The following is a 26,916-nucleotide window of genomic DNA, read 5'->3' as shown; positions in this document are numbered from 1 at the left end:
TCAGGGAGGTGACAAAGAACCTGATGGTCAATCTGACAGAGCGCCAGAGTTCCTCTGTGGAGATGGGAGAACCTTCCAGAAGGACAAAAGGTACTGCAGTGTGTTAAGTGTAGACTTTACCATGAAATGCTTACTTACAAGCCCTTAACCAACAATGCAGTTCAAGAAGAAAATATTTACCAAGTACTAAAATAAAAAAGTAATAATAAAAGTAACACAATAAGAATAACGAGGCTATATACACGGGGCACCGGTACCGAGTTAGTGTGCGAGCGTAGTTGAGGTAATCTGTACATGTAGGTGGGGACGAAGTGACTATGCATGGGTAACAAACAAACAGCGAGTAGCAGCAGTGAACAAAAGCGAGGGGAGGGAGGGGTCAATGTAAATTGTCCGGTGGCGATTTTATGAATTGTTCAGCAGTCTTACATTTTGGGGGTAGAAGCTGTTGCGGAGCCTTTTGGTCCTAGACTTGGCGCTCCGGTATGAGAGAAAACAGTCTAGAACTTGGATGACTGGAGTATCTGACAATTTTATGGGCTTTCCTCTGACACCACCTATTATGTAGGTCCTGGATGGCAGGAAGCTTGGCCCCAGTGAAGTACTGGGCCGTGCGCACTACCCTCTGTAGCGCCTTACGGTCAGATGCCGAGCAGTTGCCATACCAGGCGGTGATGCAACCAGTCAGGATGCTCTCGATGGTGCAGCTGTAGAACCTTTTGAAGATCTGGGGACCCATGCCAAATCTTTTGTCTCCTGAGGGGGAAAAGGTTTTGTCGTGCCCTCTTCGCGACTGTCTTGGTATGTTTGGACCATGATAGTTTGTTGGTGATGTGGACACCAAGGAACTTGAAACTCTCGACCCGCTCCACTACAGCCCTGTCAATGTTAATGGGGGCCTGTTCGTGACCTCTTGTGGTCACGAACAGGCCCCCATTGTGACCTTTATGGACAATCAGAGCCTTACGTGAGACCCAACCAAACCCTTTTCCAAGAAGGCTTGGTTTTCGACAGAGATAGACGACCGAAGGCACTCACACGTAAATACAGTCATGATTTCTTACTCCAAACGGGCGGTGGTTCGTGTGCAAAGTAAATGATAACTGTGAGAGTAGTTTCCAAATGTATCAAGAATCAGTCTCTTTCTCTCTCTACCCCTCTCTCTTTTGGTAAACAAGCAGTCATGTTAGTCCGCTAGGGACTTTTTCCTCATGTATTAGGTGTGTATGTTTGTTCTGTGTTATTTAGTTAACTAGTAAATAAATAGTTAAACCAATGTGTAGTACTGAATCATGAGTAAGGCTGGGGTTTTTACAGATCCAAGAAGGTTGACTGTTCAGAATAAGGTTATTTTACATTTTACATTTTAGTCATTTAGCAGACGCTCTTATCCAGAGCGACTTACAGTAGTGAATGCATACATTTCATGCATTTTTTTTTGTTGTACTGGCCCCCCGTGGGAATCGAACCCACAACCCTGGCGTTGCAAACACCATGCTCTACCAACTGAGCTATATGATTAATATGTTTTATGGACGTTATAGGTAAAGACCTTAGAGTTTAATTTGGGATTGGTAACTCTTTAAATAACTTAATCCGTGGTGCCCCAAATCCTAATGAGTTAATTGTTACATGATACCATTAAATTGGGTTTCAATCAAACATAGTTAGTGGATTAAATAAGTACTCAGATTAATGGAAGTAAAGCCACGACAGTAGGTTTTACTATAATTTGTGCATGGCTACAGAAGTCTATAGCTTGGGTCTCCAAATGTTATCCCTACAAGTTATAAGGTCAGCATTTCATAAACTTCACTGTGGAAAAGGTGATATGTTAATATGCTTCACTTTGCTGCCATATGACTGGTTTCACATTTGTCTCCAGAGATCTTAAGCTAAAATCTAAAGATCTAAGATCTAAAACAATTCATTTATATTTAAATTCCCCTTATCCAAACAACTCTCATTTACAGTGGGGGAAAAAAGTATTTGATCCCCTGCTGATTTTGTACGTTTGCCCACTGATAAAGAAAGGATCAGTCTATAATTTTAATGGTAGGTTTATTTGGACAGTGAGAGACAGAATAACAACAAAAATATCCCGAAAAACGCATGTCCAAAATGTTATAAATTGATTTGCATTTTAATGAGGGAAATAAGTATTTGACCCCCTCTCAATCAGAAAGATTTATGGCTCCCAGGTGTCTTTTATACAGGTAACGAGCTGAGATTAGGAGCACACTCTTAAAGGGAGTGCTCCTAACTGCAGCTTGTTACCTGTAAAAAAGACACCTGTCCACAGAAGCAATCAATCAATCAGATTCCAAACTATCCACCATGGCCAAGACCAAAGAGCTCTCCAAAGATGTCAGGGACAAGATTGTAGACCTACACAAGGCTGGAATGGGCTACAAGACCATTGCCAAGCAGCTTGCTGAGAAGGTGACAACATTTGGTGCGATTATTCGCAAATGGAAGAAACACAAAAGAACTGTAAATATCCCTCGGCCTGGGGCTCCATGCAAGATCTCACCTCGTGGGGTTGCAATGATCATGAAAACAGTGAGGAATCAGCCCAGAACTACACGGGAGAATCTTGTCAATGATCTCAAGGCAGCTGGGACCATAGTCACCAAGAAAACAATTGGTAACACACTACGCCGTGAAGGACTGAAATCCTGCAGCGCCCGCAAGGTCCCCCTGCTCAAGAATACATATACATGCCCGTCTGAAGTTTGCCAATGAACATCTGAATGATTCAGAGGACAACTGGGTGAAAGTGTTGTGGTCAGATGAGACCAAAATGGAGCTCTTTGGCATCAACTCAACTCGCCGTGTTTGGAGGAGGAGGAATGTTCCCTATGACCCCAAGAACACCATCTCCACCGTCAAACATGGAGGTGGAAACATTATGCTTTGGGGGTGTTTTTCTGCTAAGGGGACAGGACAACTTCACCGCATCAAAGGGACGATGGACGGGGCCATGTACCGTCAAATCTTGGGTGAGAACATCCTTCCCTCAGCCAGGGCATTGAAAATGGGTCGTGGATGGGTATTCCAGCATGACAATGACCCAAAACACACGGTCAAGGCAACAAAGGAGTGGCTCAAGAAGAAGCACATTAAGGTCCTGGAGTGGCCTAGCCAGTCTCCAGACCTTAATCCCATAGAAAATCTGTGGAGGGAGCTGAAGGTTCGAGTTGCCAAACGTCAGCCTCGAAACCTTAATGACTTGAAGAAGATCTGCAAAGAGGAGTGGGACAAAATCCCTCCTGAGATGTGTGCAAACCTGGTGGCCAACTACAAGAAACGTCTGACCTCTGTGATTGCCAACAATGGTTTTGCCAAAGTCATGTTTTGCAGAGGGGTCAAATACTTATTTCCCTCATTAAAATGCAAATCAATTTATAACATTTTTGACATGCGTTTTTCTGGATTTTTTTGTTGTTATTCTGTCTCTCACTGTTCAAATAAACCTACCATTAAAATTATAGACTGATAATTTCTTTGTAAGTGGGCAAACATACAAAATCAGCAGGGGATCAAATACTTCCCCCCCTCACTGTACCTAGTTCTTATCAATCAATAGTGCTTATCAATTTCTAAATTACAGTGAATGGTGTGGTGGTTTCAGCGCCATGATCTTGGTAAGGCAGGATTTACACATTCAAACACAGACCACCAGTCCACGTGAAGTGTTAAGAGTTTATTCTTTATCAGGTACTGGCAGTGTTCCTGGTATACACAACTCAAACAAACAAAGTAAATATGTCGTCACCAGTGGAAGGTCCTCCACTCTTGGTCTTTGGCATTCACTCCATGCTGTAATCTTCAGTTCAGTTATACCTCCTTCTCCACCATATGCTCAGTCTCTCCAATAGCCTCCTTCACCTGCCGGGGTCAAAGGAAAGACAAAGAAAGCAAACCCAGGGCGCGGTTAAGTAGAGGCCCTGAGTGGTTTCACCTGTCTGCAGTTTAGTCTCTAATTACAACTGGAGACAGGTGTGGCTGTTCTGCTGCAGTCTGGAAGTTTCCCCTGAGCTGTCGCTGGTCTTGCCTCTGGGGAATACTTCCCATTGCTGTCCGTGGTCCTGGCAGCCAGAAAACACAGAAACCTCACAGGCACATACCGTCCATCCACCACACAACCCCTGAAACCGCTACAATGAATATAAGTTTATTTGTATCGAAAAAAATAATGTAGATGTTGTTCCACTTGGAACCGACAGGTTGCTCGACCTTATTCATTGTTTCATCGCATGTAAAATTGGTGGAATTATGAGGGATTTAAGTCAAGGTTAGAATACGGTGGACCTGTAGACACACCTCCACCACACCTTAATTTCTTTAATCTCCACCCCAAACTAATAGCAGGTGAATAGCATGCGATTTTAAATGCTTAAGTTCAAGCTAAGAATACGGGTAGAGAGAAAAGTGCATAAAAAGGGAACAACATTCCATTTATGCATGCTTAACTCGGGTTGAAATTCCCCCCCTAAGAGACTTACCTAAAAAGATTCATGGCTGTAATCGCTGCCAAAGATGTTTCTAATATGTATTGACTTAGGGGGGTGGATACTTATCTAATCAAGATATACAGTGCCCTCCTTGATTGTTGGCACAATGAATATTTTTTGGGACTGATACAATGACTATAAGGTTAATGTACCATTTGTCTGCTTTAATTTGAAGGTATTTTCATCCACATTGGGAAAACTGTTTAGAAATTACAGATATGTGTCTGTCTGTAACTTTCTGACTCATAAATATTCACGATGACTTATCTGTAATCAAGGTAGCATCCAGATGAATGTAGAAGTGTTTAGAAACATATTATACTCTTATTTACAATAAAAGTGACTCCAAAATGACAAATTATTTACCATTCAATTCTATTTGGGCAGAAAATAATCTGAAACAACCAAAACAAACAGAAAAGGCATCCAACAAGTTTGTAGAGTCACAAACTTGATGTAATCATTGCGTGCTAGGAATATGGTATGAAATACTAAACTTTTGACTATTTTAATACACATAAACTCAGCAAAAAAAGAAACGTCCATTTTTCAGGACCCTGTCTTTCAAACATAACTCGTAAAAATCCGAATAAATTCACAGATCTTCATTGTAAAAGGTTTAAACACTGTTTCCCATGCTTGTTCAATGAACCATAAACAGTTAATGAACATTCTTACAGACGGTAGGCAATTAAGGTCACAGTTATGAAAACTTAGGACACTAAAGAGGCCTTTCTACTGACTCTGACAAACACCAAAAGAAAGATGCCCAGGGTCCCTGCTCATCTGCGTGAATGTGCCTTAGCCATGCTGCAAGGAGATGGCCAGGGCAATAAATTGCAATGTCCGTACTGTGAGACGCCTAAGACAGTGCTACAGGGAGACAGGACGGACAGCTGATCGTCCTCGCAGTGGCAGACCACGTGTAACAACACCTGCACAGGATCGGTACATCCGAACATCACACCTGCGGGACAGGTACAGGATGGCAACAACAACTGCCCGAGTTACACCAGGAACGCACAATCCCTCCATCAGTGCTTAGACTGTCCGCCATAGGCTGAGAGAGGCTGGATTGAGGGCTTGTAGGCTTGTTGTAAGGCAGGTCCTCACCATGAGTATTTTGTATAGATCGTTGACAAAAAAAATGGCAATTAAATTCATTTTAATCTCCACAATAAACTGTGGAGAAATCCAAGGGGGTTGAATACTTACGATATGCACTGTATGTGGCCAAAAATAACTAGACTCAAGAATATAGACGAGCTATGTGACTATGTGCTGATACTGTATGTGTGATGATGACAATTTATTTTTATGTAGAAAATAATCAAAGGGAATGGATCAGTGCTTCTGTTCTAGCCCAACAGTGAGGGCCCAGTTCTGCCACCACAGAGCTGGAGCCTGCAGTATGTGGGCGCTGCAATCAGAGGCCCTTTGTGCTGCAGTAGTCCCATTATCTCTCTACGTGTTAACAAAAAGAGAAAAGTACGTGAGGGGTTCGGGTCTTTCTACTCTGAACTGCCACTGCAACATGGACCACATAAAACAAGTCCCTTGTTATGTCCTCAATAGTTTTTAAACGGCTTCATGAAAAGAATGCCTTAGTGCCTGGGCGGCATTGAGGATTATTAGTCTTGAATGAAGCCATCTCACTCACTAGCTCAGTTGTTTTGATTCATAATTCATGCATCACTCCAGGCAGGCACACAGTGAAAAAACAAAGTCAAAGAGTTCCTCTCATAGTGGGAATTACATAGAGACCAAATACATGCAGGGCAATCATCATATTTCACAATGTCCTCCAACTATGTCACTCTCTCTTTAACTCCTCTGTGTTTGTTTTCCTGTAGGAATCAATGCTTTACAATGATGCTTTGTTTCATGATGCCCCCCACCTTTGCCAGCAGCTCTTTGTTCAAAAACATAGTTCTTTCATATACAAGGTCACGTGCACAGTCAATTATTATTGAGAAAACATACATTAATAATCTAGTAATCTTAATCTAGTAAATCTTAATTGCCAGCAGAGAAATTGACCCTTCAATGTGGTATTATACTAACCCTTTGAGATAAAGGGCTTCTACTGTTACCTCATTGGTGTGAACTGCACATAGTGACCTTCAGACAAGACAGATTTGACAAGAAAGCACTAAAACCAAGTCACTAAACAAATACTGTCTGTTAACCTGGTGGCAATGTTTAGCTGGTAGGGCAAACAAAGATTAAAGATGTACTGTGTGACAGCCTCTGGCTCTTTTGGAGCTGATCCTAGGCAGCAGGCTCTGCGGGCCTATATAGTGCACTACTTTTGACCAGGGACCATGGGGCAAGTCTCCCTAATGACGTCTTCTCATATACCCCCCGCGCCTGCGGTTCTTCCCTCATAGCCTAAACTTTCTATTACCGCAGTACCCTACCCTATGTAAAGGAATAGAAGAGTGATTACTTTGAGTCTTTGCATGGAGACTAAGGGGATCTCAGAGTAAACAAAACTGAGTATACAAAACATTAAGAACATTGCTCTTTCCATGACATAGACGGACCAGGTGAATCCAAGTGAAAGCTATAATCCCTTATCAGTATCACTTGTTAAATCCACTTAAATCAGTGTAGATGAAGGGGAGGAGACAGGTTAAAGAAGGATTTTTAAGCCTTGAAACAATTGAGATATGGATTGTGTATGTGTGCCATTTAGAGGGTGAATGGGCAACACAAAAGATTTAAGTGCCTTTGAACGGGGTATGGTAGTAGGTGCCAGGCTGTTCTGAGGGCAATAGAAGGTTTGCAACCGCACCAAGAGCCATGTTGGAAGACCAAACTCAGTCTGTTGAAAGTCCTCCAATCGTCCACATGGCAAGCTGCGTTTTGCTACCACCAGAAAGACTGACCATTATTTAGTTTGTCTAAGGACAAAGAATGGAGGCTGTAGGAGAACCTATTCAAGTAAGTAAATATATGTTTAAAGTTATCAAAAACGATGTATTATTAGCTAGCATGCTACAAAAACGTAGTGTGCAGCCTTACTAAAATAAGCTGATAACGTAATGTTTGCTAGATAGCTAACTTACATACTGTATAGCAGATGTTCGCTTTATTCGCTACCGAGCCACACAGAAAGGATAAATATTTATTTAACCTCTCTTGGGTATGTGGGACGTGACCGTCCCACCTGCGGGACACACTCCCAACAGCCAGTGAAATAGCAGGGCGGCAAATTCAAAACGACCAAAATCTCATAATTCAAATTTCTCAAACATACGACTATTTTACACCATTTTAAAGATACACTTCTCCTTAATGCAACCACATTGTTCGATTTCAAAAAGGCTTTACAGCGAAAGCAAAACATTAGATTATGTTAGGACACCACCTAAACAAAAAAAGCCACACAGCCATTTTCCTAGCATGGAGAGGCGTCACAAAAAACAGAAATACAGCTAAAATTAAGCACTAACCTTTGACAATCTTCATCAGATGACACTCATAGGACATCATGTTACACAATACATGTCTGTTTTGTTCAATCAAGTTCATATTTATATCCAAAAACAGCATTTTACATTGGCACGTGATGTTCAGAAAATATTTGCCTCCCAAAACTTCCGGTGAATGTGCACATTAATTTACAGATATATATACTCATCATAAACGTTGACAAAATATATAACAATTATTTAAAGAATTATAGACATACTACTTCTTAATGCAACCGCTGTGGCAGATTTCAAAATAACTTTACGGAGAAAGCACATTGTTCAATATTCTGAGTACAGAGTTCAGCCATCAATGCAAGCTATACAGTTACCCGCCAAGTTCTGGCATCAACAAAACTCTAAATTAGTGTTATCTTTCTTTACCTTTGCTGATCCTCGGCGGAATGCACTCGCAGGACTCCTACTTCCACAAGAAATGTTAATTTGTTCGATAAAGTCCATAATTTATGTCCAAATACCTCAATTTTGTTGGCGCGTCCAGAACAATATTCCAAAGGCACGATGCGGGAGCGCAAATCAATAGAATAAATTTCCGTTTGTAGAAACATGTCAAACGATGTTTACAATCAATCCTTAGGGTGCTTTTAACATAAATAATTGATAATATTCCAACCGGACAATAGCGTATTCATTACAGAAAAAAAAAAAAAATGCTTGCCATGCGTGAACACGCATGAAGTAACTACATGACTTCAGACAGTCCACTGCTTGAACCGGCTGTTATTCCCTCAAAATTCACCATAGAAGCCTCAAGCAACTTTCTAAAGACTGTTGACATCTAGTGGAAGCCTTAGGAAGTGCAAAATGACCCCTAAGTCACTGTAGTTTGGAAAGGGAATTAATTAACCTGTTGGGGATAGGGGGCAGTATTTGCACGGCTGGATAAAAAACGTACCGATTTAATCTGGTTACTACTCCTGCCCAGAAACTAGAATATGCATATAATTATTAGCTTTGGATAGAAAACACCCTACAGTTTCTAAAACTGTTTGAATGGTGTCTGTGAGTATAACAGAACTCATATGGCAGGCAAAAACCTGAGAAGATTCCAAACAGGAAGTACCCTCTCTGACCATTCCTTGGGCTTCTTGCCTCTGTTTATTGAACATTTAGGATCTTTGCTGTAACGTGACACTTCCTACGGCTCCCATAGGCTCTCAGAACCCGGGAAAAAGCTGAATGATATCGAGGCAGCCCCTGGCTGAAACACATTAGCGCGTTTGGATAGTGGCCTGTCAGAGGACCATCAGACTGGGGCTCGTGCACGAGATGTTTTTATTTTCTCTCTTTGAACGAAAACCACCACTCCCGGTCGGAATATTATCGCTTTTTTACGAGAAAAATGGCATAAAAATTGATTTTAAACAGCGGTTGACATGCTTCGAAGTACGGTAATGGAATATTTAGAAATGTTTTGTCACGAAATACGTCATGCTTGTCACCCTTCTTTACTATTCGGATAGTGTCTTGAACGCATGAACAAAACGCCGCTATTTGGATATAACTATGGATTATTTGGGACCAAACCAACATTTGTTATTGAAGTAGAAGTCCTGGGAGTGCATTCTGATGAAGAACAGCAAAGGTAATAACATTTTTCTTATAGTAAATCTGACTTTGGTGAGCGCTAAACTTGCTGGGTGTCTAAATAGCTAGCCCTGTGAGCTATTTTAAAATCGGACATAGCGAGTGCATAGAGGAGTTCTGTATCTATAATTCTTAAAATAATTGTTAGGTTTTTTGTGAACGTTTATCGTGAGTAATTTAGTAAATTCACCGGAAGTGTTCGGTGGGAATGCTAGTCACATGCTAGTCACATGCTAATGTAAAAAGCTGTTTTTTGATATAAATATGAACTTGATTGAACAAAACATGCATGTATTGTATAACATAATGTCCTAGGGGTGTCATCTGATGAAGATCATCAAAGGTTAGTGCTGCATTTAGCTGTGGTTTGGGTTTATGTGACATTATATGCTAGCTTGAAAAAGGGGTGTCTGATTATTTCTGGCTGGGTACTCTGCTGACATAATCTAATGTTTTGCTTTCGTTGTAAAGCCTTTTTGAAATCGGACAGTGTGGTTAGATTAACGAGAGTCTTGTCTTTAAAATGGTGTAAAATAGTCATATGTTTGAGAAATTGAAGTAATAGCATTTCTAAGGTATTTGAAAATCGCGGCACGGGATTACACTGGCTGTTGAGTAGGTGGGACGCAAGCGTCCCACCTAGCCCATAGAGGTAGAAAAAAACTACAGCCTCAGATTTTCAACTTCCTGATGGGATTTTTCTCAGGTTTTTGCCTGCCATATGAGTTCTGTTATAGTCACAGACATCATTCAAACAGTTTCAGAAACTTCAGGGTGTTTTCTATAAAAACCTACTAATAATATGCATATTCTAGTTTCTGGGCCCGAGTAGTAGCCAGTTTAATTTGGGTACGTTTATCATCCGGCAGTGAAAATACTGCCCCCTACCCAAGAGAAGTTCATCGGTAAAATAAAATAAAAATTTGATACAATTTTAGGCTATTTGTGCAGTCATTACATTGAACTTGGTGGAGTCTGTTGGTCCTTTTCTCACCACTCTAATATCTCTGTCACACCCACAACAGTTTACAGATTTTGAACTCGAGTAATGCGCGCACGGTGAGTTCATCACGGTCTGCGTGAGCGGTGTTGCCCGCCAACTTTGTACTAGCTAGCTACGTTAGCTGACATGAATAAAAACAAACAAACGTCGCTGGAGAGCTCGGAAGGGGTAAGGGAGATAAAAGGCCCAACGACAATGTCGATAATGCAGAGACAGCAGAGCCCGAGACTGCAAAAAAAGAAAGCCTCATTCAATAGAAAATACCTTACCTGTGCGACATATTCGACCTGCTTAACATCTTGGCGTTCCCCTAGGATAGGGGGCGCTAAAGCGTTTTTTGAAAAAGATTTGTGCCCATTTTAAACGGCCTCCTACTCAAACTCAGAAGCTAGGATATGCATATAATTAATACTTGTGGATAGAAAACACCCTAAAGTTTCTAAAACTGTTTGAATGGTGTCTGTGAGTATAACAGAACTCATATGGCAGTCAAAACCCCGAGACAGATGGAAACAGGAAGTGGAATTCTGAATTGCGAACTCAACTTCATCACGTTGCCTATTAATCACACCGTGAGCTATGGTTCATTGAGCGCTTCCTATTGCTTCCACTAGATGTCCCCAGTCTCCACAAAGTGGTTTGAGCCTTCTACTGTTAAAACTGAATGAATGAAACGCTGTGGAACGTGGTCACACGGAGAGGTCCATCACCATTATGACGCCGGCGCCCCTGGTTACCCTCCCCTTTGGAAACGTTTTGAAACACAATGCAATCGTCCCCCTCGAATCTTATTGGCTCTCGTGTTGAAAAACGCCCTGAAGATTTATGTTATACAACGTTTGACATGTTTGAACGAACCTAAATGGGAAAAAAATGCTTTTTCTCGAAATGGCTGTCCCGCGGCCAACGGAGCATTTGGATCAGCCTTCAGACGCGCTAACAAGAACAAGCTCTTGGAACATAAAGGAGTCATTTTTTCGAACGAAAATACATTTGTTGTGGACCTGGGATTCCTGGAAGTGCTTTCTGATGAAGACAACCAAAGGTAAGGGATTATTGACAATAGTATACAAGACTAGATGTGATATGCGATTGTTCCAAGATGGTGCTGACCTGTAACGTTAGCCTATTTTTCAGAGTATCGCATCCCCTTTCATCGCAAAGTGTGATTACCCAGTAAAGTTAATTTTAAATCTGGCATTACAGGTGCTTTCAAGAGATATTCATCTATAAATCTTAGAATGACAATATTACATTTTAAAAATGTTTTCGAATAGTAATTTAGTAAATTTTAGCTCTGTTTCATCGGATGCATTTGAGGGAAAATAGTTAGTCAACGTTACGCACCGATGTAAAATGCTGTTTTTATATATCAATATGAACTTTATCGAACAAAAGAATGCATGTATTGTGTAACATGATGTCCTAGGTGTGTCATCTGATGAAGATTGTCAAAGGTTAGTGCTGCATTTAGCTGTTTTTTGGTTATTTGTGATGCATGTGGTTGGTCGGAAAATGGCTATGTGGCTACTTTTACGATATACTCCTCTAACATAATCTAATGTTTTGCTTTTGCTGTAAAGCCTTTTTGAAATCTGACAACGTGGTTCGATTCAGGAGAGGGATATCTATAAAACGATATAATTTGAAAAAATAAAAAAAATAAAAAAATGATTACATTTTGTTATGCTAATGGCAATATGATTTTTCTCTGGATGTCCGTCCCGTAGGCCGCACAGGGGTTAATGAACTCAATCTGTCACTTCAGGGGAGAATGACAACTGTCTTTAAGTTGCCAGATAAAGTGGCTACATTCAAAGCCAAACTGGAACTGTGGGGACGGCAAGTGGACAGGGGTATATTTGACATGTACCAAACATTAGCGGTGATTTTGGCAGACTGACACTGGGCCATTCCTTCTCCCAGCTGGTGCGCAATTTTTATTTTTTTATTTCACCTTTATTGAACCAGGTAAGCCAGTTGAGAACAAATTCTCATTTACAGCTGCGACCTGGCCAAGATAAAGCAAAGCAGTGCGACAAAAACAACACTGAGTTACACATGGGATAAACAAACCTACAGTCAATAACACAATAGAAAAATCTGTATACAGTGTGTGCAAATGTAATAAGATTAGGGAGGTATGGCAATAAATAGGCCATAGTGGCAAAATAATTACAATTTAGCAATTAAACACTGGAGTGATAGATGTGCAGAAGATGAATGTACAAGTATAGATACTGGGGTGCAAAGGAGCAAAAAAATAAATAACAATATGGGGATGAGGTAGTTGGGTGGGCTATTTACAGATGGGCTGTATACAGGTGCAATAATCGGAAAGCTGCTCTGACAGCTGATGCTTAAAGTTAGTGAGGGAGATATAAAACTCCAGCTTCAGTTATTTTTGCAATTAGTTCCAGTCATTGGCAGCAGAGAACTGGAAGGAAAGGTGGCCAAATGAGGAGTTGGCTTTGGGGATGACCAGTGAAATATACCTGCTGGACCACGTGCTACGGGTGGGTGCTGCTATGGTGACCAGTGAGCTGAGATAAGGCGGGGCTTTACCTAGCAAAGACTTATAGATGACCTGGAGCCAGTGGGTTTGGTGACGAATATGAAGCAAGGGCCAGCCAACGAGAGCATACAGGTCGCAGTGGTGGGTAGTATATGGGGCTTTGGTGACAAAACAGATGGCACTGTGATAGACTACATCCAATTTGCTGAGTAGAGTGTTGGAGGCTATTTTGTAAATGACATCGCCGAAGTCAAGGATCGGTAGGATAGTCAGTTTTACGAGGGTATGTTTGGCAGCATGAGTATAGGATGCTTTGTTGTGAAATAGGAAGCCGCTTCAATATTTAATTTTGGATTGGAGATGCTTAATATGAGTCTGGAAGGAGAGTTTACAGTCTGACCAGACACCTAGGTATTTGTAGTTGTCCACATATTCTAAGTCAGAACCGTCCAGAGTAGTGATGCTAGACAGGCGGGCGGTTGACGGCAGCGATCGGTTGAAGAGCATGCATTTAGTTTTACTTGCATTTAAGAGCAGTTGGAGGACACGGAAGGAGTGTTGTATGGCATTGAAGCTCGTCTGTAGGTTTATTAACACAGTGTCCAAAGAAGGGCCAGAAGCATACAGAATGGTGTCGTCTGCGTAGAGGTGGATCAGAGAATCACCAGCAGAAAGAGCGACATCATTGATATATAGAGAGAAAAGAGTCGGCCCGACAATTGAACCCTGTGGCACCCCCATAGAGACTGCCAGAGGTCCGGACAACAGGCCCTCCGATTTTACACACTGAACTCCATCTGAGAAGAAGTTGGTGAACCAGGTGAGGCAGTCATTTGAGAAACCAAGGCTGTTGAGTATGCCAATAAGAATACAGTGATTGACAGAGTCGAAAGCCTTGGCCAGGTCGATGAAGACGACTGCACAGTACTGTCTTTTATCGATGGTGGTTATGATATCATTTAGGACCTTGAGCGTGGCTGAGGTGCACCCATCACCAGCTCGGAAACCAGATTGCATAGCGGAGAAGGTACGGTGGGATTCTAAATGGTAGGTGATCTGTTTGTTAACTTGGCTTTCGAAGACTTTAGAAAGGCAGGGTAGGATAGATATAGGTCTATAACATTTTGGGTCTTTGAAGAGGGGGATGACCGCGGCAGCTTTCCAATCTTTAGGGATCTCAGACAATACAAAAGAGAGGTTGAACAGGCTAGTAATAGGGGTTGCAACAATTGCGGCGGATAATTTTAGAATGAGAGGGTCCAGATTGTCTAGCCCAGCTGATTTGTAGGGGTCCAGATTTTGCAGCTCTTTCAGATCATCAGCTATCTGTATTTGGGTGAAGGAGAAATGGGGGAGGCTTGGGCAAGTTTCTGTAAGGGGTGCAGAGCTGTTGACCGGGGTAGGGGTAGCCAGGTGGAAAGCATGTCCAGTCGTTGAAAAATGCTTATCGAAATTCTCGATTATCGTAGATTTATCGGTGGTGTCAGTGTCGCCTAGCCTCAGTGCAGTGGGCAGCTGGGAGGAGGTGCTCTTATTCTCCATGGACTTTACAGTGTCCCAGAACTTTTTGGAGTTTGTGCTACAGGATGCACATTTCTGTTTGAAAAAGATAGCCTTTGCTTTCCTAACTGCCTGTGTATATTGGTTCCTAACTTCCCTGAAAAGTTGCATATCGCGGAGGCTATTCGATGCTAATGCAGTACGCCACGGGATGTTTTTGTGCTGGTCAAGGACAGTCAAGTCTGGAGTGAACCAAGGGCTATATCTGTTCTTAGTTCTACATTTTTTTGAATGGGGCATGCTTATTTAAGATGGTGAGGAAAGCAATTTCAAAGAATAACCAGGCATCCTCTACTGATGGAATGAGGTCAATATCCTTCCAGGATATCCGTTGACAGCGATCACCTAGCTTCGCTGTCAACGGAGTTCGAGCGTAACTTCCCAACCACCAAAGACCTACGAAGTGCGAAGGAATGGATCCGCGACCCATTTGTGAATGTCCCAGGTGAATCGTCCATGTCCGTGCAGGAAGATCAACTCCTTGAGGTTGCAAATGATGGTGGCCTTAAAAGTATGTTTGAGAACTTAATCTCTGCCGACATTCTGGATTAAAATCAAGGCTGAATATCCTGAGATAGCCACAAAAGCACTGAAAACATTGCTTCCATTTCCAACATCCTATCTCTGCGAAACAATGTTTTCCGCAATGACGGCAACAAAAACGAAATTAAGGTGTAGACTGGACATAAGGAACATGTCACTGTCTCCCATCACCCCTAGATGGGACTGTCTTGTTGCCGGGAAACAAGCTCAGGGCTCCCACTGATTCAGTGACATGGTGAGTTGCAATGTTTTTATTATATGGTCTCTAGAGAAAAATATGCACTGTTTTGTAATATCATCACGTTAGACCTACTTAAACTAAAATGTTATGAAAAGCAGCTATACTAAACGTATAGGTCTAATTGTCTATATGAGACCGGTCCGTGGTGCAAAAAAGGTTGGGGACCGCTGCTGTATAGCTCACCAGCTTACTAACTTCATATTATCTAGTTTACTATCTTGATGTATTTATCGTTGTAACTCCAAATGTATTTGTAGCTAGATAGCAAACAGCCATGGAAGAGGGTGAAAGGATTAGCTAGCACTTCCAGCTGTCAGAGAAGCGAGAGTATAGGAGTATAGTATAGACTCTTGATAGGGCAGGTAACTGCGTGGGACATTATGAAACTATTCTCTAGTTCAAGTCCCTAGCGAGGAAAAACTGAGGACAGAGAAATCGAGCAACATAATATTCAGTGCTGTCTAATTTGAGTATAGTACAGCCTGTTTCTTTGTTATGTTTTATGTTGTTATATACAGAGATCTGTCAAACCCTGTCTGTAGAAGAAGAGGTCCCAATGAATGTCCCAAGAGAGTAAGGGTACACCCTTGTATACCATGGCTTATATATTTGCAAATTTTGTGAACAAAAATACAGTTTAAAAGACACACAATGTATAAAGTTAGTACAACTGGAGCAGGCCAGCCCTGCTGGGTGTGCAGGCTTCTGTTCCAACCCAGCACTAACACACCTGATTCAATGTAGCAAACCTAATTAGTTAATTTTCAAGTGTTCTATTGCTGGGCTGGAACAGATGTCTGCCGCCCCACCTTTTACATATGAGTTAGCTTACTTGTACACTTTGAAATTATATGAAAGCAACTCAAGTTAACTATTATTCAATATGAACTAGTGTTGATTAATCACAGATCACAATCCTGCAATAAAGAGGGGAAGGGGATCTGTTTCAATTTGTCTGTTTCTGTGTTTTATGTTCAGTCATTAGCTCTCCAATTAGTTTTATTTGATTGTCACAATCAGAGGCCAAATTGAGCTCCATACTGCATTGCCTTGCGCCTCTCAAATGTTGTAACAATACGGAGGGCTCCGTATAGCTCCGCAGTGACTTGATTGGATGACGGTAGGTGGGGGCAGGAGGTCCTGTATAAACACAAACTCACTTCCTTGACAACTTCCTTCACAACAGCTCTGCGCTGCTCCGTGAAACACAACAAGCATAAATGCCCTGACTTCTGCAGAGGCCGTATCACCGTAAATGCTGCATGGCCAATGGAGACGTTGGATTGACCATGCAGCGCCTTTAAGCCTTATGGGCATTTGCAATGCACCCCTTGACATTGTGCATCTGAAGCAGAGAATAACTTAACTCGCACACTATTTACATATTGTTCAGCTATATGTTCTCAATTTAAAAACGATACCGGTAGACAATGTATATGAGGCTAATCATTATACTAGATGTTGTACATGCCTTGAGCTGACATGAAATTGTTTAGTGCTAATCCAACCCTTGTAATCTAGATGGTGAAATGTCTGGAAGCAGGAGATGATGGGATCCTTAGCTTAAAACATAATACTACTACTACTACTACTACTACTACTACTACTAACTACTACTACTACTACTACTACTACTACTACTACTACTACTACTAACTACTAACTACTACTACTACTACTACTACTACTACTACTACTACTACTACTACTACTACTACTACTACTACTACTACTACTACGACGTGGTGAAATGTATGGAAGCAGGATATGATGGGATCCTTAGCTTAAAACATACACACAACTACTATTACCAAGTCCAATGCCAGATACTTTTTTCCAGAAGGTCTGAGTGGCACTTGGAGGTGCTACTGTGATAACGAAGATGGTTTGCCTAAGACTACCACAACAATTACATTGTCTATCCTAAATGAAATAGTTGGGCTATGACAAAATACTTTTCATTTCACCCATAAAATAATATAGCCTATTCGATATAGCCAATTATTAAAGTACAGTATGTTTACAATATCATAAAATAAAAGTAATTTACATGTTCCAAATTACATTTGATATATTCATACGGTTTAAGGGGGCACTTTTATCATGATGATAAGGTGAGGGTGCTCTACTCAAATGGCACAATAGAATTGTTCAGATTGACCAAAGCACAGGACACTGTATAACAACCATCTCGTATAACTGAGGGATGTCTCCTTTCATATCTGGAAAAGGACAAAGTAGTAGAAGTAGAAACTGATGCTGCTGCAGCATTGCTCATCTTCACAGTGGGAATCCTGTCACGTCTACTCCTGCTCCTCCCCTCCGGCGTTCGACGTCGCTGGTATTCTAACCACCAGTCCTGGGATCTGTCATTACGCACACCTGGCATCAGTCATTACGCGCACCTGCACGCCATGAGGCACACCTGGACTCCATTACCTCACTTATTACCTCCCCTATATCTGGTATTCCCTTAGGTCCCTTCCCCAGTCAGTATTTTTCCTGTGTGTATGCATAGACGCTGCTGTTATGTTGTCTAGGTCCATGTTTGTTGCTTTATTCAATGTTTCACCTACTTCTCAACTTCGTTACAAATCCAGTCTACATAGAGGTTAGCTAGTGTCTTGATAGAGGTTAGCTAGTGAACCTACAGTAGTAAACGAGCAAATGAAAAGCACACCTGATGTTAGAATATCAATTGTTTAGGTCACCTATACCATCTTAATTGTTTGGTTGTGTTCAATTAATTCAGGTGTTTTAGTGTCATATAAAGATCAAATCTATTGTTGGGCTTGAACAACCAATAGTAAACACAGCAGGTTGTCCTATCCCATTTAAGCCTTTGTACTTTGCTGTAATGTCCATACATTTTCCCTCTTATGAATAAAGTTCTAATCAAATTATCATATGAATATATAATAACCACAAGTTTTTTTGGACAATAATGTCCTCCAGGCTATATGGACGTCATATTGTACAATTTGTGTCTACCCTTTTCATGGTCATGGCTAGCCTTTTCCAAATATCTGTAACGGTTGCCCCAGCATTCGTTTTTTTTACTCAACAACAGTTAACTGGTGCTGCCCTCAAACCAAGACACACACTACCTACTAATTATCTATAGGTTATATTTACTCTTGTCAATTTCAAATGATTTTCTAGCTAATTTTATTTTCTTATAACAGTTTGAATTGAGGCGTGTTCTGCTTCCTTAATTCATATAGTAGAGCCAATTTCACTGTTGCGGACAATTCATGTTTGAGGCTTTGCTGAACCAGACAAACTTCTCTCTTCCATGAGAGCCCAAGCACCTCCCCAGTGTTTCCCCAGATCAAGTATGCAGACATTTGTGCAGTCTAGCACAAACTTTTCCCCCCTGGCACATTTTCTGTCTGGCGCTCGCATTGCCTTAATTGTTGTTTTCTTACAAATAATAACTTTGGACATGTGTGCGTTCAAATCAACGCACATGTGTGCGTTTCTACTGTAGCATACCATATGCATATATGGAGCATAAAATATTTACTATTTTATTCAAATGTTTTCAAGTACAGGTGACTAATCATGCATTCCGATTCTTGCATGGATTGTAATGGACACATATACCTTTTTTGACGGTTGTACTGATTATGATGAGCTAATGCTAAGCTATTTGTCAGCTGTGTGTGGCTCCATGTTTGTTGACATTATACAATGCATTCTGGGTGTCACGTAAACATCTAGCAGACCAAAGATGTTATAACAAACTACCCATCATACCACCCTGCATCCCACTGCTGGCTTGCTTCTGAAGCTAAGCAGGGTTGGTCCTGGTCAGTCCCTGGATTGGAGACCAGATGCTGCTGGAAGTGGTGTTGGAGGGCCAGTAGGAGGCACTCTTTCCTCAGGTCTAAAAAACATATCCCAATGCCCCAGGGCAGTAGGGTATCTTCTTTCGGATGGGACGTTAAACGGGTGTCCTGACTCTCTGAGGTCATTAAAGATCCAATGGCACTTATCATAAGAGTAGGGGCGTTAACCCCGGTGTCCAGGCTAAATTCCCAATCTGGCCTTCATACCTTCACGGTCACCTAATAATCCCCAGTTTACAATTGGCTCATTCATCCCCCTCCTCTCCCCTGTAACTATTCCCCAGGTCGTTGCTGTAAATGAGAACGTGTTCTCAGCCAACTTACCGGGTAAAATAATGGTTAAAATTTGTAGTGTTTTTTAGTCATTTTAGTATTAGTAGTAATTTTAGTAATTTCTATTAGATAATAAATCTTATGGTTCCTGTCAGCCAAGAGTTAGATAAATATGACCACTTGTGTTAGATCAATCTTTCCTCAGGGCTAGAACTAATCATCCAAGATGGCGTAGCAGTAAGACGTCTTTGTTTTTGTCCCATGTAAATATTCTTTTTTTTTTCCTTTTTTTCTTGTATATATTTCAATCTCTTTTATTCAATTTCTGATTAAATATACCTTCCTGCAACCCGCCTCACCCAATGTGGTACGGATCTGCTATTTTTCAGACTTTATAACTGGAACCTCCATCAGAAGCTAGCCAGCTAATTAGCTACTAGCTATTTAGTCATTGTTAGCCACTGCTAGCGGCCTTTACCTTTAGCTCAGACACCAGCTGCTTTAGCCCGGATAATACCTGCCAGTCTGCACAGCGCGATATCAGTCCTGAGCATATCGGACTGCTTTTTTCCACTACATCACCGGATTCCTGCCGCAAGCTCTGGACCATTACACTGGATCATCGCAGCTAGCTAGCTGCTACCGTGTGGCAATTGTCCAGAAGCAAGCACCAGTTAGCCTCGAGCTAGCATCAAGCTAGTCCCATCTCTCGGCTAGCAAAAGAAGTACACCAACTACAATACCTCTCTTGCCAATTGGCCTGGACCCTTTGTCGACACGGAGCCCCGCCGATCCATCACAACTGGTCTTCTGACGTAATTCGACCAATGTGCTCTCAACCGGCCTCTGCGGCGTGGATGTCGGTGAAGATCCATCTGCTAGCCCCGGCCCACTAGCTCCCTGAACACCGTGTCTCCTGCTCACCTAGCATAGTAACGACTACTGAATGGCTCCCTGTTTCATCTATTGCAGCTCACTCGGCTACACAGCTGATGCCTGCTGGACTGTTCATTAACACGGTACTTCATTTTGCCTTCAGAGATGAAACCTCTCTCGTCGTGACTCAATGCCTAGGTTTTTTCCACTGTACTCACACCATATTATACCCTTGTCTGTACAGTTGTGGCCAAAAGTTTTGAGAATGACACAAATATTAATTTCCACAAAGTTTGCTGCTTTAGATATTTCTCCGCTGCTTTAGATAGTTGTCTTTAGATATTTTTTATCAGATGTTACTATGGAATACTGAAGTATAATTACAAGCATTTCATAAGTGTCAAAAACTTTTATTGACAATTACATGAAGTTGATGCAAAGAGTCAATATTTGCAGTGTTGACCCTTCTTTTTCAAGACCTCTGCAATCCGCCCTGGCATGCTGTCAATTAACTTCTGGGCCACATCCTGACTGACCACAACTGACCACAGCCTATTCTTGCATAATCAATGCTTGGAGTTTGTCAGAATTTGTGGGTTTTTGTTTGTCCACCCGCCTCTTGAGGATTGACCACAAGTTCTCAATGGAATTAAGGTCTGGGGAATTTCCTGGCCATGGACCCAAAATATTGATGTTTTGTTCCCCAATCCACTTAGTTATCACTTTTGCCTTACGGCAAGGTGCTCCATCATGCTGGAAAAGGCATTGTTCATCACCAAATTGTTCCTGGATGGTTGGGAGGAGTTGCTCTCGGAGGATGTGTTGGAACCATTCTTTATTCATGGCTGTGTTCTTAGGCAAAATTGTGAGTGAGCCCACTCCCTTGGCTGAGAAGCAACCCCACACATGAATGTTCTCAGGATGCTTTACTGTTGGCATGACACAGGACTGATGGTAGCGCTCACCTTGTCTTCACCGGACAAGCTTTTTTCCGGATGCCCCAAACAACTGGAAAGGGGATTCATGTACCTTTTGCAGAATATCAGTCTGTCCCTGATGTTTTTCCTGGAGAGAAGTGGATTCTTTGCTGCCATTCTTAACACCTGGCCATCCTCCAAAAGTATTCGCCTCACTGTGCATACAGATGCACTCACACCTGCCTGCTGAGCAAGTTCTGTGCTGGTGGTGCCCCGATCCCGCAGCTGAATCAACTTTAGGAGACGGTCCTGGCACTTGCTGTACTTTCTTGGATGCCCTGAAGCCTTTTTCACAACAATTGAACCGCTCTCCTTGAAGTCCTTGATGATCCAATAAATGGTTGATTTAGGTGCAATCTTACTGGCAGCAATATCCTTGCCTGTGAAGCCCTTTTTGTGCAAAGCAATGATGACGGCACGTGTTTCCTTTTAGGTAATAATGGTTGACAGAGGAAGAACAATGATTCCAAGCACCACCCTCCTTTTGACGCTTCCAGTCTGTTATTTGAACTCAATCAGCATGACAGAGTGATCTCCAGCCTTGTCCTCGTCAACACTCACACCTGTGTTAACGAGAGAATCACTGACATGATGTCAGCTGGTCCTTTTGTGGCAGGGCTGAAATGCAGTGGAAATGTTTTTATGGGATTCAGTTCATTTGCTTGGCAAAGAGGGACTTTGCAATTAATTGCAATTCATCTGATCACTCTTCATAACATTCTGGAGTATATGCAAATTGCCATCATACAAACTGAGGCAGCAGACTTTGTGAAAATGAATATTTGTGTCATTCTCAAAACTTTTGGCCACGACTGTACATTATGCCCTGAATCTATCCTACCACGCCCAGAAATTTGCTCCTTTTTTTCTTTGTTCCCAACGCACTAGATGACCAGTTCTTATAGCCTTTAGCCGTACCCTCATCCTACTCCTCCTCTGTTCCTCTGGTGATGTAGAGGTTAACCAAAGGCCCAGGCGCTCTCATCTGTTTTCTTATGTAACCGTAAAAGACTTGGGTTCATGCATGTTGACATCAGAAGCCTCCTCCCTAAGTTTGCTGTATTCACTGCTTTAGCACACTCCGCCAACCCTGATGTCCTAGCTGTGTCTGAATCCTGGCTTAGGAAGGCCACCAAAAAGTCTGAAATTTCCATCCCCAATTACAACATTTTCCATCAAGATAGAACTGCTAAAGGGGGCGGAGTTGCAATCTACTGTAGAGATAGCCTGTTGAGCTCTGTCATACTATCCAGGTCTATGCCGAAACAGTTCGACCTTCTACTTTTAAACATCCATCTCTCCAGAAATAAGTCCCTCATTGTTGCCGCTTGTTATAGACCCCCCTCAGCTCCCAGCTGTGCCCTGGACACCATATGTGAATTGATTGCCCCCCATCTATCATCAGAGTTCGTACTGTTAGGTGACCTAAACTGGGATATGCTTAACACCCCGGCCGTCCTACAACCTAACCCACATGCCCTCAATCTCACACAAATTATCAAGGAACCTACCAGGTACAACTCCAAATCTGTAAACATGAGCACCCTGATAGATCTCATCCTGACCAACTTGCCCTCTAAATACACCTCTGCTGTTTTCAACCAGGATCTCAGCGATCACTGCCTCATTGCATGCGTCCGTTATGGGTCCGCGGTCAAACGACCACCCCTCATCATTGTCAAATGCTCCCTAAAACACTTCTGCAAGAAGGCCTTTCTAATTGACCTGGCCTGGAAGAATATTGACCTCATCCCGTCAGTAGAAGATGCCTGCTTGTTCTTTAAAAGTGCTTTCCTCACCATCTGAAATAAGTATGCCCCATTCAAAAAATGTAGAACTAAGAACAGATATAGCCCTTGGTTCACTCCAGACATGACTGAACTTGACCAGCACAAAAACATCCCGTGGCGTACAGCGCTAGAATCGAATAGTCCCCGCGATATGCAACGTTTTAGGGAAGTCAAGAACCAATACACACAGTCAGTTAGGAAAGCAAGGGCTAGCATTTTCAAACAGAAATGTGCATCCTGCAGCACTAATTCCCAAAAGTTTTGGGACACAGTAAAGTCCATGGAGAAAAAGAATGCCTCCTCCCAGCTTCCCACTGCACTGAGACTAGGAAACACTGACACCACTGATAAATCCACGATAATCGAGAATTTCAAGAAGCATTTCTCTACGGCTCTCCATGCTTTCCACCTGGCTACCCCAACCCCGGCCAACAGCTCTGCACCCCCCACAGCAACTGGCCCAAGCCCCCCCCCGCTTCTCCTTCACCTAAACACCTAAATCCAGACAGCTGATGTTCTAATAGAGCCGCAATATGTGGATCCCTACAACTCAGCTGGGCTAGACAATCTGGACCCTCTCTTCCTAAAATTATTACACTGTGTTAGCAAACTTCCAAACAAGCTTTAATGCCATACAGTACGATCTTGTCACGGGTGTCGTAGGGTTTAGACCAAGACGCAGCGGGAAAATGTATACTCATCTTCTTTTATTAACGGACAAAGAAGGAAAACCAAAATAAACACGTATACAAAAAAAACACGACAACAAAGAACAGGCCGGTAAGGCACAAAGCTATACACAGCAACAATCTCCCACAAAATCCCATGACAAACACCCTCCTAAATATAGGACCTTCAATCAGAGGCAACGATATACAGCTGCCTCCTATTGAATGCCCCAATCCCCATTACCAAAACATAGAAATACAAACACCTAGACAGAACATAGAAATAAACGAACATAGAACGATAACCAAAACCCTGGACTAATAAATCAAATACCCCTCTACATACATAACCACCCCGAACCATATAAATCAAATACCCCCTCTACATGAACACATACACATACAAAAACACACCCTGAACCACATAAAACAAATACCCCCTGCCATGTCCTGACCAAACTATAAGAACACATAACCCCTTTTACTGGTCAGGACGTCACAGATCTTTGTCCCAATGTGCAGTTGCAAACCGTGGTCTGGCTTATTTATGGCGGTTTTGGAGCACTGGCTTCTTCCTTGCTGAGCGGCCTTTCAGGTTATGTCGATATAGGACTCATTTTACTGTGGATACAGATACTTTTGTACCTGTTTCCTCCAGCATCTTCACAAGGTCCTTTGCTGTTGTTCTGGGATTGATTTGCACTTCTCGCACCAAAGTACGTTCATCTCTAGGAAACAGAATGCGTCTCCTTCCTGAGCGGTATGAGGGCTGCGTGGTCCCATGGTGTTTATAATGGCATACTATTGTTTTTACAGATGAACGTGGTACCTTCAGGCGTTTGGAAATTGCTCACAAGGATGAACCAGAATTGTGGAGGTCTACAATTTTTTTCCTGAGGTCTTGGCTGATTTCTTTTGATTTTCCCATGATGTCAAGCAAAGAGGCACTGAGTTTGAAGGTAGGCCTTGAAATACATCCACTCAAATGATGTCAATTAGCCTATCAAAAGCTTCTAAAGCGATGACATCATTTTCTGGAATTTTCCAAGTTGTTTAGAGGCACAGTGAATTATAAGTGAAATAATCTGTCTGTAAACAATTGTTGGAAAAATTACTTGTGTCATGCACAAAGTAGATGCCCTAACCGACTTGCCAAAACTATAGTTTGTTAAAACCTGTTGTGGTATAGGGGGCAGTATTTTCACGGCCAGATAAAAAACGTACCCGATTTAATCTGGTTACTACTCCTGCCCAGAAACTAGAATATGCATATAATTAGTGGATTTGGATAGAAAACACTCTAAAGTTTCTAAAACTGTTTGAATGGTGTCTGTGAGTATAACAGAACTCATATGGCAGGCCAAAACCTGAGAAGATTCCATACCGGAAGTGCCCTGTCTGACAATTTGTTGTCCTTCTGTTGCATCTCTATCGAAAATACAGCATCTGTGCTGTAACGTGACACTTTCTAAGGCTTCCATTGGCTCTCTAAAGCCGCCAGAAAATGGAATGGGGTGTCTGCTGTCTCTGGGCAAAGTACAGCAGCTCTGTTTGTGAGTGGTCAGCCTGGGGACAGTGAGACTGAGATGCGCGTTCACGAGACTTCTCCATGTTTTTCTTTCAGCCTTTGAATGAATACAACGTTGCCCGGTTGGAATATTATCGCTATTTTACGAGAAAAGTAGCATAAAAATTGATTTTAAACAGCGTTTGACATGCTTCTAAGTACGGTAATGGAATATTTTGAAATGTTTTGTCACGAAATGTGCTCGCGCATCACCGTTTGGATAGTTTCCTGAACGCATGAACAAAACGGCGGTATTTGGATATAACTATGGATTATTTGGAACTAAAACAACATTTGTTGTTGAAGTAGAAGTCCTGGGAGTGCATTCTGACGAAGAACAGCAAAGGTAATCCAATTTTTCTAATAGTAATTCTGAGTTTAGGTGACCCCGAAGTTGATGGATGTCAAAATAGCTAGCCGTGATGGCCGAGCTATGTACTCAGAATATTGCAAAATGTGCTTTCGCCGAAAACCTATTTTAAAATCGGACATAGCGATTGCATAAAGGAGTTCTGTATCTATAATTCTTACAATAATTGTTATATATTTTGTCAACGTTTATCGTGAGTAATTTAGTAAATTCACCGGAAGTTTTCGGTGGGTATGCTAGTTCTGAACATCACATGCTAATGTAAAAAGCTGGTTTTTGATATAAATATGAACTTGATTGAACAAAACATGCATGTATTGTATAACATAATGTCCTAGGAGTGTCATCTGATGAAGATCATCAAAGGTTAGTGCTGCATTTAGCTGTGGTTTGGATTTATGTGACATATATGCTTGCTTGGAAAATGGCTGTGTGATTATTTGTGTCTATGTACTCTCCTAACATAATCCAATGTTTTGCTTTCGCTGTAAAGCCTTTTGGAAATCGGACAACGTGGTTCTATTCAGGAGAAGTTTATCTATAAAATGGTGTAAAATAGTCCTATGTTTGAAAACTTTGAATGATGACATTTTGTGGTTTTAAATTTGGCGCTCTGATTTGTCACTGGCTGTTGAATAGTGTGGGACGATTTCGTCCCACCTCCCCTAGAGAGGTTAACAAGAAATTTGTGGAGTGGTTGAAAACGAGTTTTTATGACTTAATGACTAAATGACTTTAATGACTAAAGTTTTAATGACTCCAACCTACGTCCGACTTCAACTGTAGCTAATTTTGGCTAACTTAGTGTTGTTGTTAACACCTGGTTAGCATAACAGCTAAACTAAACACAAAATCGATCAGATTTAACTTACCAGTGATGAATTGATCGTAGCAGACCCATTACTGACAGCTGTCTGGATTCAGGTTTTGACGGGCAAAAAGGTTTATTCGCTTTTCTGACAGTTCTTGAGTCTTATCTTGGTTTCATGATTGTGGGGAATCTGTAAACATATTTTTTCCCGTTGTCTTTCCTGCCTTGTTAGAGCAGCCAAATACTCTACAGAAAATGACTGTGGTGATG

At 41.8% G+C, this 26,916-nt stretch overlaps 1 protein-coding gene across 2 annotated transcripts in view; it reads right to left on the bottom strand.

Annotated features, from left to right (window-relative positions):
* The window catches only part of si:dkey-220o5.5 (actin filament-associated protein 1-like 2), a 99,287-nt gene that overhangs the window by 53,675 nt on the left and 18,696 nt on the right, over positions 1 to 26,916 (bottom strand). Inside the window, exon 2 of one of the 2 annotated variants that reach the window (XM_014174854.2) lies at positions 3,779 to 3,891. The exons of the other annotated variant lie outside the window; for it this stretch is intronic. Coding sequence (XP_014030329.1) covers positions 3,779 to 3,812 — 34 coding nt within the window. The 5' untranslated portion in view covers positions 3,813 to 3,891. The remainder of the gene's footprint in view (positions 1 to 3,778; positions 3,892 to 26,916) is intronic. 2 annotated transcript variants of the gene reach the window in all.

Source organism: Salmo salar, chromosome ssa26 (genome assembly GCF_905237065.1).
Source record: "Salmo salar chromosome ssa26, Ssal_v3.1, whole genome shotgun sequence".
Taxonomy (NCBI): Eukaryota; Metazoa; Chordata; class Actinopteri; order Salmoniformes; family Salmonidae; genus Salmo; species Salmo salar.
This window is presented reverse-complemented; position numbering and strand designations above follow the sequence as displayed.